This window comes from Neomonachus schauinslandi, unplaced genomic scaffold (genome assembly GCF_002201575.2).
Source record: "Neomonachus schauinslandi unplaced genomic scaffold, ASM220157v2 HiC_scaffold_987, whole genome shotgun sequence".
NCBI classification, from domain to species: Eukaryota; Metazoa; Chordata; class Mammalia; order Carnivora; family Phocidae; genus Neomonachus; species Neomonachus schauinslandi.
Window position 1 is genome coordinate 1 of NW_025409677.1, and position 12,249 is coordinate 12,249.

The 12,249-nt window shown below is 59.8% G+C and overlaps 3 protein-coding genes and 4 non-coding genes across 9 annotated transcripts; all 7 read right to left on the reverse strand.

The window, feature by feature from the left end:
• Positions 1-83: 83 nt before the first annotated feature.
• Positions 84-3,535, reverse strand: MPDU1 (mannose-P-dolichol utilization defect 1). Of its 2 annotated transcripts, XM_044912294.1 has the most exons (7): positions 3,342-3,535; positions 2,047-2,112; positions 1,735-1,867; positions 1,335-1,420; positions 1,113-1,231; positions 898-1,008; positions 84-782 (listed from the first exon to the last, which is right to left on the reverse strand). In XM_044912294.1, exons 1-7 carry the CDS (start codon positions 3,442-3,444, stop codon positions 663-665), a joined length of 738 nt encoding a protein of 245 aa, XP_044768229.1. In that variant the 5' UTR covers positions 3,445-3,535; the 3' UTR covers positions 84-662. The 2 variants fall into 2 exon arrangements, with proteins under 2 accessions (XP_044768229.1, XP_044768228.1); XM_044912293.1 differs by lacking the exon at positions 1,113-1,231 and having other exon boundaries at positions 3,342-3,519.
• A 1,345-nt stretch (positions 3,536-4,880) lies between these two features.
• On the reverse strand, positions 4,881-6,882 carry CD68 (CD68 molecule). Of its 2 annotated transcripts, XM_021694734.2 has the most exons (6): positions 6,736-6,882; positions 6,242-6,657; positions 5,997-6,116; positions 5,804-5,876; positions 5,524-5,694; positions 4,881-5,249 (listed from the first exon to the last, which is right to left on the reverse strand). In XM_021694734.2, the coding sequence occupies exons 1-6, from the start codon at positions 6,782-6,784 to the stop codon at positions 5,116-5,118; spliced, it is 963 nt and encodes a 320-aa protein (XP_021550409.1). In that variant the 5' UTR covers positions 6,785-6,882; the 3' UTR covers positions 4,881-5,115. The 2 variants fall into 2 exon arrangements, with proteins under 2 accessions (XP_021550409.1, XP_021550408.1); XM_021694733.2 differs by having other exon boundaries at positions 6,242-6,882.
• Positions 6,883-7,441: 559 nt separating this feature from the next.
• Positions 7,442-12,047, reverse strand: EIF4A1 (eukaryotic translation initiation factor 4A1; the record flags this gene model as incomplete). Its single annotated transcript, XM_044912295.1, has 10 exons — positions 7,442-8,093; positions 8,198-8,277; positions 8,534-8,623; positions 8,734-8,871; positions 8,950-9,093; positions 9,307-9,416; positions 9,735-9,903; positions 10,917-11,056; positions 11,506-11,638; positions 11,999-12,047. Coding segments are annotated over 10 exons (1,198 nt in total), but the record flags the coding sequence as incomplete, so codon positions are not given.
• LOC123323800 lies at positions 8,349-8,491 on the reverse strand. Its single transcript, XR_006539532.1, has one exon. It is a non-coding gene; the product is annotated as a small nucleolar RNA SNORA67 (small nucleolar RNA).
• Positions 9,512-9,652, reverse strand: LOC123323803. Its single transcript, XR_006539535.1, has one exon. It is a non-coding gene; the product is annotated as a small nucleolar RNA SNORD10 (small nucleolar RNA).
• LOC123323802 lies at positions 10,448-10,592 on the reverse strand. The gene has a single exon (XR_006539534.1). It is a non-coding gene; the product is annotated as a small nucleolar RNA SNORA48 (small nucleolar RNA).
• Positions 11,337-11,471, reverse strand: LOC123323801. Its single transcript, XR_006539533.1, has one exon. It is a non-coding gene; the product is annotated as a small nucleolar RNA SNORA48 (small nucleolar RNA).
• Positions 12,048-12,249: the final 202 nt, after the last annotated feature.

Here is a 12,249-nt window from a genome sequence, read left to right on the forward strand (position 1 = left end):
CCCCTTCCCCCCCTCCCCCTCCGCCCCACAAAACACATTTTTTTTTTTGTAGGATGAACACAGTTTTTACAATTAAACCCTGTCTCGGAGTCTTTATTGCCCCATGTCCGTTCCCCCCTCACTGCAGCAGGAACCAGCAGTCTCCACTCCCTTCCGCCTGGACCTGCCAGAGCAGGAACCACCTCACCCCACCCTGGGGCCCTGCCTGAGTCATTCTCCAGCCCCCCCGCCCCCCACCCAGCACTGGGGGCCTGGAGACCGTCCCACCCAGGCTCGGGGAGGGGGGCGGCCCCAAGCCCCCAGTTGCTTCCACCAGCGGCTCTGCCCTCCAGGGCCACAGGGAAATGGGGGGAGGGGGAGGGCAGGGCCGACTTGGGCCCCAGAAAACCTAAAGAGCTGGGAATGGCCGCTGGCGGAGGAGTCTGGGGCGAACTATTCAGTGAGTTAACCTTCCGCGCACGGGGCAGTAGTGTCGGCCTGAAAGCCCTACCCCCATGCTCTCCCAGGATCCGCGGTCCCCCTAAAACCCAGGCTCGAGACTTTCACAGTTGCAGAGGCATGAAGAAGGAGGAGTCCCGCCAGCAGACTGGTTCGGGTGGGAACGACCCTGAGGTTGGGGGACGACGGGAGACGCGGAAGGCGCTCCAGCAGCCAGCTCAGCCCTACTCTTTCTTCTCGCGGCCGGGCTTTGCGTCCCAGTAGAAGAGGAGCTGGGCAGCGATGAGGCCGTTGCAGAGGGAAGAGACCATGAAGGTGCCCGCCATGAGGGGGTCTCCGGTCTCCTGCGTGACAGACGGCAGGGGTCCCAGCAAGTGTTCAGAGGAGGAGCAGCGTGAAGTCCGCGGCGGAACGAGGGCCGGGCTTTAGTGCCCCCTAGCGGGGAGAAGGGGCACTCACCTGAATGGAGGTGAAGATCCTGGCCAAGGAGCCCCCGAAGAGCAGAAAGACGGTGACGGCGGAGAGCTGGCCCGTGTGCCCGTTCCGGTAGTTCGTGGCGGCCTGGAGCAGCTGGGGGAGAGGTTGAGAACCTTCGTTCCGCCGTCTGAACTCCTCACACACTTCCTCTGCTCACCCCCCCCCCCCAGCATCCTTCCCTCGCTCCCAGCCCTCACCCGCCCCACGACCACCGCAGGCACGTTGGAGGCCTGGAGCAGGGTGATGAGAGCCAGGGGCGTCAGTGGGGACAGCAGCAACAGCAGGGCCAGCGCATAGCACGTTAGGAAGGTGACACCTGGGGGTCAGGGAGGTAAGGAGCCCCGATGAGCCTCTCCGGTCCTTGGGCTTCCCCAGGCCGGAGTTCCCAACAGGGCCCCCAAGAGCCACCCCCCCAGCACCTTTCACGGTCTGTCCTCCGTAGTGCAGGACCAGGAAGCAGATGGTGACTGTCTGGAGCATCAGGAACAGGGCTTCACCCCAAGAGCTGCAGAGTCAAGAGTTGGGAGGGAGAAAGGCGGGCCTGGGAAGAGGTAGGGAAAGCCTCCATGGCCCGTCCACCTGGGGCCACGGTTTGCTGATGCTCCCGCTTGTCCGCAGCCCCGACCTGCGGGGATAGACCGATGGACTCGGTCTAGATCCTGGGCATCCTCGGGATGCTCTCCTCCTCTCATCACGTCCACAGAAGACGGCCAGATTTCCAGAAGGGCTTGAGCTTTGCCTCCCTTTTACCTGCCTCGCCCTGACCCCCACTAGACGTGTGCACATTCACCCTTGGGGATCAAGGGCGGGCTCCCTCACCTGAAGGGAAAGTTGTTGGTGATGCTGTAGACCATGGTCCCCGTCAGCGCCATTAGCTCTAGCATTACTGACTGAAGGCTCAACCCTTCGGCACTCTTGGCTCTCAGGATTTTAAACACCTGCGGCAGTTTTACTAGAGAAAGGACGAGAGGGGCAGGGATGAGGAGCGAGCACCCCTCAGGAGCAGCGCACCACAGCCCGGGAGTGGACTGGGAAGCCTGTTAACTCCACTTCCGGTTAAGGGACCCACCCAGCTTCTGGCATCTCAGCTCTCCGCCCTCCTCCTGACACAGGGAAAGAGAAGGTACGTACCCAGCAGTGACCCAGCCACGATGCCCAGACCCAGGCCTTTGCTGAGGAGAATCTTGAGGCAGGGGACTGAGAAGGGAAAAAGGAGTAAACAGAACGGACGCCTCTGGAACCCCGCCCAGGGCTAAAGGCTTTTCATGCTGCTGTGGGTTGCCGCTGCTCCTTAAGACGTGGACAAACCCACACAAGGAAGCCCGGGGCTGTCGGGGCCTGGGCCTTCCTGCTCCCAGTCCTATCGCTGTTCTCTGACTTTCCAAAACAGCCTTTACCATGTGGATTACATCTAAACTGCTTGGTGTGGGGCGCCTGGGTGGCTCAGTCGGTTGAGCATCTGCCTTCGGCTCAGGTTGTGATCCCAGGGTCCTGGGATCGAGCCCCGCGTCGGGCTCCCTGCTTCTCCCTCTCCCTGCAGCTCCCCCTGCTTGTGCTCTCTCCATCAAGTAAATAAAAATCTTTGGAAAAAAAAAAAAACAAAACTCGTAAAGCTGAGCAATGCCCACGAGTCCTCGGATCCTTCATTCCCCTCCTCTGAGCAACCCGGGCGATGCAATCCACAGGTCTTCCCAGTGCAAGGACAGGTCTCCCGATACACTCGCTCCTGAACCCTCTGTCCCAGGCCCCGCTCACAGACCTCACGTTACCCTTCAGGGGCTTGCTGGGAGGCCCCGGCCCCCACACCTCCTCCAGCCCCGGGAGCTCGGCCCAGTGGGAGTCATGAATTCGACCCAGTCGGTCCCAGGAGCACAGTGGGGGACCGGGAACGGGCAAGGGCAGGCTGGGCAGGTCTCCCACGGGACCTGGCGTCTGCAGTGGGCTTCGTGTGGACCTGCCTCGCAGACGGAGGGCTGCAGGCAAGTCACCCCAGGCTTAAACCACGAGCAAACGTGGAGGGCGGAAGGCGCCTCTGGAGGGAGCCCGATGCGGGGCTCGATCCCAGGGCCCCGGGGTCATGACCCGAGCCGAAGGCAGACGCCTAACCGACTGATCTACTGAAGACTGGAACGATTTGGTCAGATTTTAACTTAGTCTTGTGCGGTTTCGAGTCTGTCCATCTTTTACTACCACAAAGAAGTAGCTGGGCCGCCGCCGCCCGCTGACCCCTCCCCGGCCTCCCGCCCAAATATGGCGAGCCCCCCTCTATGGAGGCCGAGACACTTCCGCCCCCTTCCGGAGTGACTTCCGCCCGGCTCGGCCCGGGAGGGGTCGCCGCCGCCGCGCCGCCTGGGCCGCAGTCACGCACCACTGATGGCCCGAGGGCGCTCCAGCAGAGCTTTGATAGGATGCCGAATAAAGCTCACCGTGAAGCAAGTCCCACTGGACGAAAATTTGGTCGTAGCATTCCTCAGGTAAGAGAAGCGGCACCAGCGCCCGTTTGAGCGGGCCATCTGCCTCGGCCGCCATGTTGCCAAATTAGCTTCCGCCTGTCTCTCCGGGCCGCCATTGACCGACGCTGCGCATGCGCGCTCTGGGCCCTCCGCCCCCCTGTTCCCCGCTCTTTCTAAAGCCACCCCACCTTCAGCAGCGTGAAATAGGTCTCGGCGAGAGACCACGTTTCGGAAGCACCATCCCTCTTCGAATTTTACGGCGTGCTAAAGCTCTGCGCCTGCGCAGTTCCATCTCCCGTGCCTTTGTTTACGCTCCCAGTTCGGAGGCCGCACTGAGCCTCCTGCCTTTCTGCGCGCCTCCTGCGCGGCGCCATCTTGTCTGCCCCCGGCCGACTCCACATTGTTCGAAGTTGAGAGAGAAGTAGCCTGAGTCTCCGGAAGGGCGTTCAGTGGGGGCGCCGTGGCTCCCTCTCTCCTGTTGTTATCTCGGCGTCTCCCGAGGGAAGGGCGTCGGCGGGAGCAGGACCGCCTGCACCAGGCAGCCCTCCGGCGGCGCCGAGCTGCGCGCAGGCCCGTGTGCCTCCCTCCCCGGCTCGCCCGGGGCCTTGGCGGTTGGGTGCGCCCGCAGCTGCTGGGCCGGGACGGGGGAACGGCCGAGGAACCCCCCAGGCCCGAAGGTTCCCCCCCCACGCCGCCGGCGCCTCCGCCCTCTGCGGCCGCGGGCCGAGCCAGCAGCTCCCCTTGGGAGAGGCCGGCGTGGACAGCGATGCCCTCCGCCCCCCGCGCTGGAACCCCAGCTCGCAGCCATCCCGGTGGCGGCGGGCCTGGCCGTACGCCCCGGTGGCCCGGCGCCCGCTGCAAGGACCACGCCATCGGGCAGCAGTTCTCTGCCGGTTAGCGAGGTCACACGGGATGTCCGGGACGCGGTGGGGCGGGCCTCCGCCTTACCGGGCCCCCGCGGCTGGAAGGGCCGCATCTGGCTTCCCGGCGATCGCGCCGTGGCCTACTGGAAAGCGGGGCAGCTGCCCTGGGGCGGCCACGCACTCCCTCTGGGTACACCCCCGGGGCAGGGGCCCGGGCTGGAGGCATGCTGTTCCTGGGGGAGCCCAGGGTGACTGGGGGTGGAGGTGAGAGTCCCCACGGCTGCCACGGCTGGGATAGGAGCGTCCCTGGTGCGGGGAGGGTTTAATCGGCCCTGGACGTGGAGCGTGTTCCCCCGGCCCTGGACGCGGAGGGCAGAGCGGAGCGTTCTTGTTGCTGAGGAGCTCCCACAGGAAGGTGTCACCTTCCCACCCACACTCATTGGCCGTTGCTGCCTGTTCCCTGTGACTGCGAAACTGGTGTGGAGGGCAGGGGGTCCTGGAGCAGCCAGACGCCCGGGAAGAGAAGGAAGGGGGGCGAGGCAGATGCGACACCAGCCGTGCTAGGCTTTGGGGGATGAGCCCACGAGGGCGTGTGGCCACACATGACGGTCTCGCTCCCTGAGACTCAACCACGGACGGCGCAGAAAGGCATGTGACCGACACTCACGGCTTTTAATCCTGCCCAGAAGGACAGGGAAAACCGAGGACAGAGGTTGGAGCAGGTTTTAGTATTCTGGGGCCGGGAGAGGAGAAACGGGGCACGTTTAATGAACATCTTAGCTCCACTGTTGTGCTTGAAGACGGAGAGGGAAGCTAACTTTGGTGCTGAGTCGGTTGAGTGGTGAGAACGCAGGGCTCCGTGGTGTCACCTGGTGGAAGGATGCTCAGAGGGGCTGGTAGGCGGGTGGGCGTCTCCGGACGATGCAGAATGTAACCAGCAGCAGGGTGAGGAGGCCCAGCGAGACCAAGCCGATGATGAGGGGCAGCAGGTTGAATTGGTCGCTGGGACAAGAGAAACCTGGCAGAGAGGGAGGGTCGGCAGGAATCATGGTGGAGGCCGCGCCCAGGCCAGAGGAGGGAGGAAGGCGTGGGGGTGGGGGGTGTTGGGAAGTAGGAGATTGGCTAGAAGACTCGGAGCAGTAAGGAAAAGGGGAGAAGGGTAGAGTTGCGGAGCAAACAGGACAGTTGACAAGCCTGAGAGAGGAAGGGAGGTTCTGGGCCCGACGCGGCGGGGGTGGGGGGGGTGCTGTCCCAGCAGGAGGAGCCTTCGAAGGGGCAGGAAGAGGTCTTACTTGGTCCAAAGGCCCCCGAAGGGGGCAGCTGAGCGGCCTGTAGCTTCAGGTGGAGCAGGTCAAGGCGCAAAGCCGGCGCCAGAAGGACGCTTGCATTTCTGCAGCCGAAGCTCTGGCCCAGGGGGGCTTGGAGAGCTCGAAGGGATGAATTCTGACCCGAGAAGGTCCACTCTGGAAGAGCGAGGAAGGGTCAGCTCTCCGTCCCTGTCCCCGCCCCCTGCTCTGGTCCCTTCGGGAGCCCAGACGTCCAGGGCAAGCGACAAGAGGGCAGGTTACTCACGCGCTGCCTGCGGGAAGGACACGTTGTATTCCAGAGCCAGGTAGTTCAGGTAGACCGCGCCCTGCCGTGGCTCCTGGGGATGTGACCAGAAGGCTCAGGGTGGCAGCGGACAGCCACGTGCCCGGAGCCGGGAGCGCAGCCAGGGACTGGTGGGAGGAGGGCAGGCAGGGGGTGGGGGATGCGGGGGAGGTACCTGCTCGAACCCGAAGCTGAGCTGTCCAAAGGGGAAGGAGAGAAGCAGATGGGGGTGGGCGCCCTCACAGTCCCCCTGGGGCTTGGTTTTGTTGGGGTTCAGTACGGAGATGCCCCAGGCCTGTAGAAGTTGAAATGAGAGTTCTGCAAGAACACAGCCGTGCCATCCGAGGTTCCCTGTCCCCTCCACCCCGGCCCTGCCTCGCTCCCTCGCCCCTGCCATCTTCCGCCGGCTCTTGGCTTTACCTTTCCTCCGCCCTGGGTTGGGTACACAACTCCGATCTGAATCCGGGCTTGGAGCCGGACGCAGGGCTGGGAACCGTTGGTCCAAGTGTAGTCTCCTATGGCCTCCTGGGGCCCTGGGCTGGGACTGGGCGGAGGTGGCGGTGGCCCTGGGTGGGGGGAGCTGGTGGAGGCGGGGCTGGTGGCAGTGCTGTTGCTCGTTGTTGGATGAACCGTGGTGTTTCCGTGGCGGGGGGTGGTCGTGGGCCGGTGAGTGGCCGTCATGGGCTCATGGCTGGTGGCGCCCGCGGTGGTGGTTCCATGGCTCGTGGTCGCAGGGCTTGCTGTGCTTTCTGTCGCTGTCGGGGTCAGGGTCACCGTGAAGGATGGCAGCAGAGTCGCCGACTTTTTATGAGGACAGTCGTTCCCTGTCCCCTGGGCTTTCAGCAGAGGAAGACTGGTTAGCAGCGGGTGGGCAGCTCCTCCGGGGGGCCCTCCCCTCAGGCCGCTCTCCTTACCAGCCAGCAGCCCCACCAGGGCCCCCAAGAACACCACAGCCGGCCCCATGACAGAACGGCCTCACCTGGTCCGTCCGGGCCCGTCCCGTCTGTCCCAGCTGCTTGCTCAGCCCTAACGCCTCTGCCTTCGTTTGGAAAAGGAGGAATTAAGCTTTTGACTTCCTGTTACTGAGACAGTCCGCCCCCCGCCTGACTCAGGCACCTCAGCCCCAGCCACCAATCCCTTAGTCACCGGGCTTTTGTCATCGAGGGGATGGCCCTGGCTTCCAAGTGGGAGCCCCCAGCCTCCAGAACGTCACACGTGAGAGTTTGGGGGCAGTCAGTCCCATAGATGGATGATGGGTCTACCTCCAAGCACGTGTGGAGGCCCCAAGGGATTACAGACCAGCGGGCCAGCAGCACCCCCCAGTGCTCTCAGAAGCGGGGTGGTCAAGGCGTTGTGAAAGGGCTCTTCTCCCTTCCCCTCCGCCTGGTGCTTCCTCTTGGCCGAGGCACGTGAGGCTCTCGGGACAGTGCTTGCGGCAGCCGGGCGCCAGAGCAGGTCGGGATGTCCAGTGATGGGACGTTGTCGGAGGGAGGCGGGGGAGAAAGCAACCCAAGGGAAATCTGTAAGGGTGATGACTGGGCGGGGCGGCACAGCCGGAGACGTATGTGCCCAGTAACAGGTGGGAGGGAAGGGGAGGCAAGAAACGAGAAGCCCAAACAGGCAGTTTGCAAGTCATTTTATTCAGAATTTTGTGTTTTGTTTCCTGAATCAATAAATACTATACAAAACAATGTAAAAATGGCTACCATTTTTTCTCCCCTGCTCCCCCCACCTGGGGACAATCCCCTGGGCCGTTTAACTCGCATTCTCCGGATTTGGTCCAGCAAATGAGGTTGAGTGACACTATGGCCCCTTGAATCCTCCTCAGAGGCGTTCAGCTGGAGTGGGGAGAGCCTCTGGGGGTTGGAGGTCGACTAGGTTACGGAGATGGATTAGTGTTTTTGGGAGAAGAGACGGCGCCTGGGGCAAGAGCCTGCCCCAAAGAAAAGGGGGTCTAAAATGTTCACGGTTCCTTCTTTTGCCTCAAAAAGTGACATTTATTCAAAGAAAAAAAAAAAAGAAAAAATGACAAGATGTCCATCCCTTGGCTCCCTTCCCTCCCCCCTCCTGCTCCTCTTCAGCCCCCCAGACTGGAGCCTGGGCAGGGCTAGGTAGCAGGACAGCCCCTCAGATGAGGTCAGCAACATTGAGGGGCATCTCCTCAATGGAGGTGTTGTAGAAGGTCTCGATGTCTCGAAGAGTCCTCTTGTCTTCTTCTGTCACCATGTTAATAGCCACACCCTTCCGGCCAAATCGTCCCCCGCGACCGATTCTGGTGGAAAACAAGGACACCTCAGTATGAGGGACGATCAAGGAAAGGGGAAACGGAACTTTAGCTCAGGGCGAGCTGCGGGAACGTTCCAGACCCGCACTTACCTGTGGATGTAGTTTTCCCTGTTGGTGGGAAGGTCATAGTTGATGACTAAGGAAACCTGCTGCACGTCAATGCCTCTGGCCTAGGTCGGGGGAGAGGACAGGTCAGCACGAGAACCAGGAGGGGACGCATCGAGCCGGAAGGGACTGAAAGGTGTGTAGGCAGCCAAAGGCAGGCAAAGGAAACAGACATGCCCTCTCCCCCAGCAACCTAAGGCATGCCACATTTTCTTCCAAGTTGCTACTTTCCTGAAGAGAGGCACAGGCAGGCCCCTTGGAGAGGGAATCACCTTGGATTTTCCCTTTTCCTTCCCACTCTCCCGGCGTCCCCCTACTCACCAGCAGGTCAGTGGTAATCAGTACTCGGCTAGAGCCGGAGCGGAACTCCCTCATGATAACGTCTCGTTCCTTTTGGTCCATATCTCCGTGCTAGAGCGGGAACAGAGGGGAGGGCGTGGGTCACGGGCCCGCGGGCACCGAGCAGCAGCCGAGAGGCGCGCCAAGGCCCCACCGCTGGGGACAAGGTGGAGAGCACGCACCATGGCGGACACAGTGAAGTCTCGGGCGTGCATCTTCTCAGTGAGCCAGTCCACCTTCCTTCGGGTGTTGATGAATATGACCGCCTGCGTGATGGTCAGGGTCTCGTACAGGTCGCACAGCGTGTCCAGCTTCCACTCCTGGGAGGGGGAGGGGAGACCAGTCAGGGGCTATACCACCCCTCCCCCGCCGGCCCGCCCCCTGCCCCGGGGCCCCACCTCTCGCTCCACGTTGATGTAGAACTGGCGGATACCCTCCAGGGTCAGCTCCTCCTTCTTGACCAGGATCCGGATGGGGTCCCTCATGAACTTCTTGGTCACCTCGAGCACGTCGGAAGGCATCGTGGCAGACAGCAAAACCACCTAACAGAAAAGAGTAGCCTCAGGGTGGGGGACCCTCCACGATACCTGCCACCCCCGTTCCCGAGGACCCCCTGAAACAGAAGCCAATGCATAAAAAGGCTTGAGGGGAGACCCCAGGATTCCTGTTGGCTCCTCTGCTCCGTTACCCCAAGCACCCCACAATCTAAAGGAATCCTCGACTCTACGACACGAGGCTGTACACCTCTTCCTCACCTGGGTGTTGCTGTTGAGCTTCTGGAATATGTCATAGATCTGGTCCTTGAATCCGCGGCTTAACATCTCATCAGCTTCATCCAGTACAAACATTTTGATGTACTTGGGAGCTACGAGAGAGAGAAAACACCAATAGGTAGTGATAGGGAAGTGTGAGAGAAAACTCACGTTTCCCAATAAAGAACAGGAAAGGGACAAGAGATCTGCTCTCAGAAGACGAAGGGTGATCCTTTGCCTGCGACTCCCACGCTAGGCCAGCTGACAGCCCTGGGAAGTAGAACACTCCCCGGGGCTGAGAAGACAGGGAAGCCAGGCTCAGATGACACGCATGGGCTCATCACAGAGCAACCCCCTCCCAGGCGCACACGGGCACCGTGGAGGAGACCGTGGATGGGGGGAGGGCCGCGTGCGCGGGAGGGGAGACTCACACAGGTATCTCCGATTCAGCATGTCAAACACACGACCCGGGGTGCCCACGATGATATGGGGAGCCTCCATCTGAAGCTTCTGCACCTCGGCACGTACATTGGTCCCCCCGATGCAGGCGTGGCAGGAGGCACCCATGTAATCTCCTAACGCCATGACTACCTTCTGTATCTAGACCCAGAAAAAAGGGCCCGTGCGTTAACTGTGACCGTGACAGGCCCCATTTAAAACGCTTCTGATGTAATGCTCTCCAACTCAGACATGCACCATTAAACTCACTTTTCAGGCAAGAAACAGGCAGATACTTCACTTAAGATCACACTGCCAGTAAATGACAGGCTCAGGTTTGAGCTTGGTCTGGCTCCTAAGAACACAAGGATGCACAGTAACCGCCCTTCTAAAAGCCACCAACGACCCATTTCATTTGATCTCACAGCAACCAGTTTTATGAACAAAATGCCATCTACCTGCGCCTACTGCACTCCCGCCACAGAAACTGTGCTAGGGGAGACATTCACTCTAAAAAAAAAAAAAGCATCTGCACACACACGAAGGCCCTCTGGAGTTCTAGAATTCTGCTTTGCTTGCACTACATTACCTTTGTTCGCAGTTAGCACAGAATCATCCTGATTTTTCCACAGAACTTTTCTACTTAAAAGAGACTAGCATTTCTGACCTTCTCCAAGACCCAGGAAAACAGTCTGTCGTTAGGATTTTGTGTACCCCAGGCATGAAACAGCTCTGGCCACCAACCCAGGCATCAAGCTAGGATGAACAAAGGACTGCCCGTCTGCTTTGCCCCTGGCTGATACAAGAGCACCACCACCACCAAGGGGTCTCTCTGCCCATTGCCAGGGGTCTGTTCATCAACAGCTGCCAAACTTGCCCGGCCAGCCAGGCTCCACCTCGCGGCCTTTTCATGTGACTCAGGAAATGGGTGGAGAAAATAATGCTTATTGTGTTTGGGTAAGAAATGGCTTATAATTAGCCCTAACAAGCCTTCAGAAACCCGGAAGTCCTTGGCTTATTCTCTCTACTTTTACATGGTGGTCCCTTCTTCCCCCCGTGCTCCAGTTCTGCTGAGCTGGTGGCCCTTGCGGAGGACACCTCTGATTTTTTTGATTATGCTAATTATTTCTAAAAAGCATTCCTTCAAGAGAGGAGTTAGGAAGCTGCATGCTCACCTGCTGAGCCAACTCCCTAGTAGGTGCCAGGACCAAGGCCTGCGTAGCCTTTAGATCCAATTCAATCTGTTGCAGAATCGATATGGCAAAAGTGGCTGTTTTCCCAGTCCCAGATTGGGCTTGAGCGATCACGTCATAACCTAAACAGATAAGCAGAAATTTGATACCAGAGTGCATACGTTTCAGGATCAGGAAACATTCAAGGCTCTGATCAATCAATCAGCACCCAACAGAGCTATGTGGCAAGCATTAAGGGCTTCACAGACTTTACCCCGTCAAAATGGAACACGGACACCGAACAATCGGGAAGCAGGTCAGATTATTAACTCCTTTAGTACTACAGAAAATTGGCCTAGAAACACAGGTACGAACAGCAGTTACGAGCTGGCTAAACTACCTTACTGAAACTAAACCAGCGATCCGTGTGTCCAGGGCATGAACCAGGCGCAGGCACGGACCCAAAGCCAAGCTGGGATAAACAAGGAGTTGCTTTGTCCCTGACTGATATGAGATGAGCACCACCAAGCAGGTGCCTCTCTACCCAGGTCAGGGACAGTCCAGAACTTGTCCTGGGGCCGAGGGATCTTACCCTTGATACAAGGGAGAATGGCTCGCTGCTGGATGGCAGAAGGCTTCTCAAAACCATAGGCGTAGATGCCACGGAGAAGGGACTCAGAGAGGTTCATGTCATCAAAGCTGTCAACGATCTCGTTCCAGTTACTCTACGGGATACAGAGAAATTCCAATGGTAGGAGACACAAAGCTGTGTCCTAGCGCTGAACCACGGGACCCTGTACCTGCACCAGAGCTTCAGAGCCCCCCACCTCTCCTCCCTCCAGGGAAGCCAGCTGGCCCTACAAGGTCTGGGAAATCACCTTAAAGAGCAAGTCCACTTGTAAAACCAGACAATGTAGAAAGACAGGACTCAACTCCAGCACGTAAGATACTTTTAACAAATCACCATAAAGGAATTAGGACAAGAAAACAGATCTACTCGGGAGATAGGCAACCACAGTCCCGGAATCAGGGGACACTGCCTTTCCCAGAAAGGAGCGACAGACAGCGTAGGGCTCCAAGCTCACCTCGATGACGCCTTCGGGCTCCATCCCATCGGGGCCATTGTCTCTGGATCTGTTGGGTCAAAGTAGAAGCATACCAACTGAGACGCGTCAGAACGCCCCCAGCAGCTGGCGGCCCTGCACGATGCCATCGGCCCCACTCCCGAGCCGACCCGCCAGCTCCCCAGGACACAGCCCTTCCTCCACCACCGAGCCAGACCCCTGCCCCCGGCAGGCTGCAAGGAGCGCCAGCGCGCTCCCGGGGCCCGGACCGC

Coding starts and splice junctions, on each gene's coding strand:
- MPDU1 (XM_044912293.1), bottom strand. CDS start 3,444: ATGGCGGCCGAGGCAGATGGCCCGCTCAAACGGGCGCTGGTGCCGCTT. Junction 1,421..1,734: donor ACCAACAACTTTCCCTTCAG/GTGAGGGAGCCC, acceptor TTGACTCTGCAG/CTCTTGGGGTGAAGCCCTGT. Junction 1,009..1,334: donor CGGAGGACAGACCGTGAAAG/GTGCTGGGGGGG, acceptor CCTCTCCCCCAG/CTGCTCCAGGCCGCCACGAA.
- CD68 (XM_021694733.2), bottom strand. CDS start 6,784: ATGGGGCCGGCTGTGGTGTTCTTGGGGGCCCTGGTGGGGCTGCTGGCT. Junction 5,695..5,803: donor GTCCTTCCCGCAGGCAGCGC/GTGAGTAACCTG, acceptor TCGCTCTTCCAG/AGTGGACCTTCTCGGGTCAG. Junction 5,250..5,523: donor TTCGGGGGCCTTTGGACCAA/GTAAGACCTCTT, acceptor CCTCTCTGCCAG/GTTTCTCTTGTCCCAGCGAC.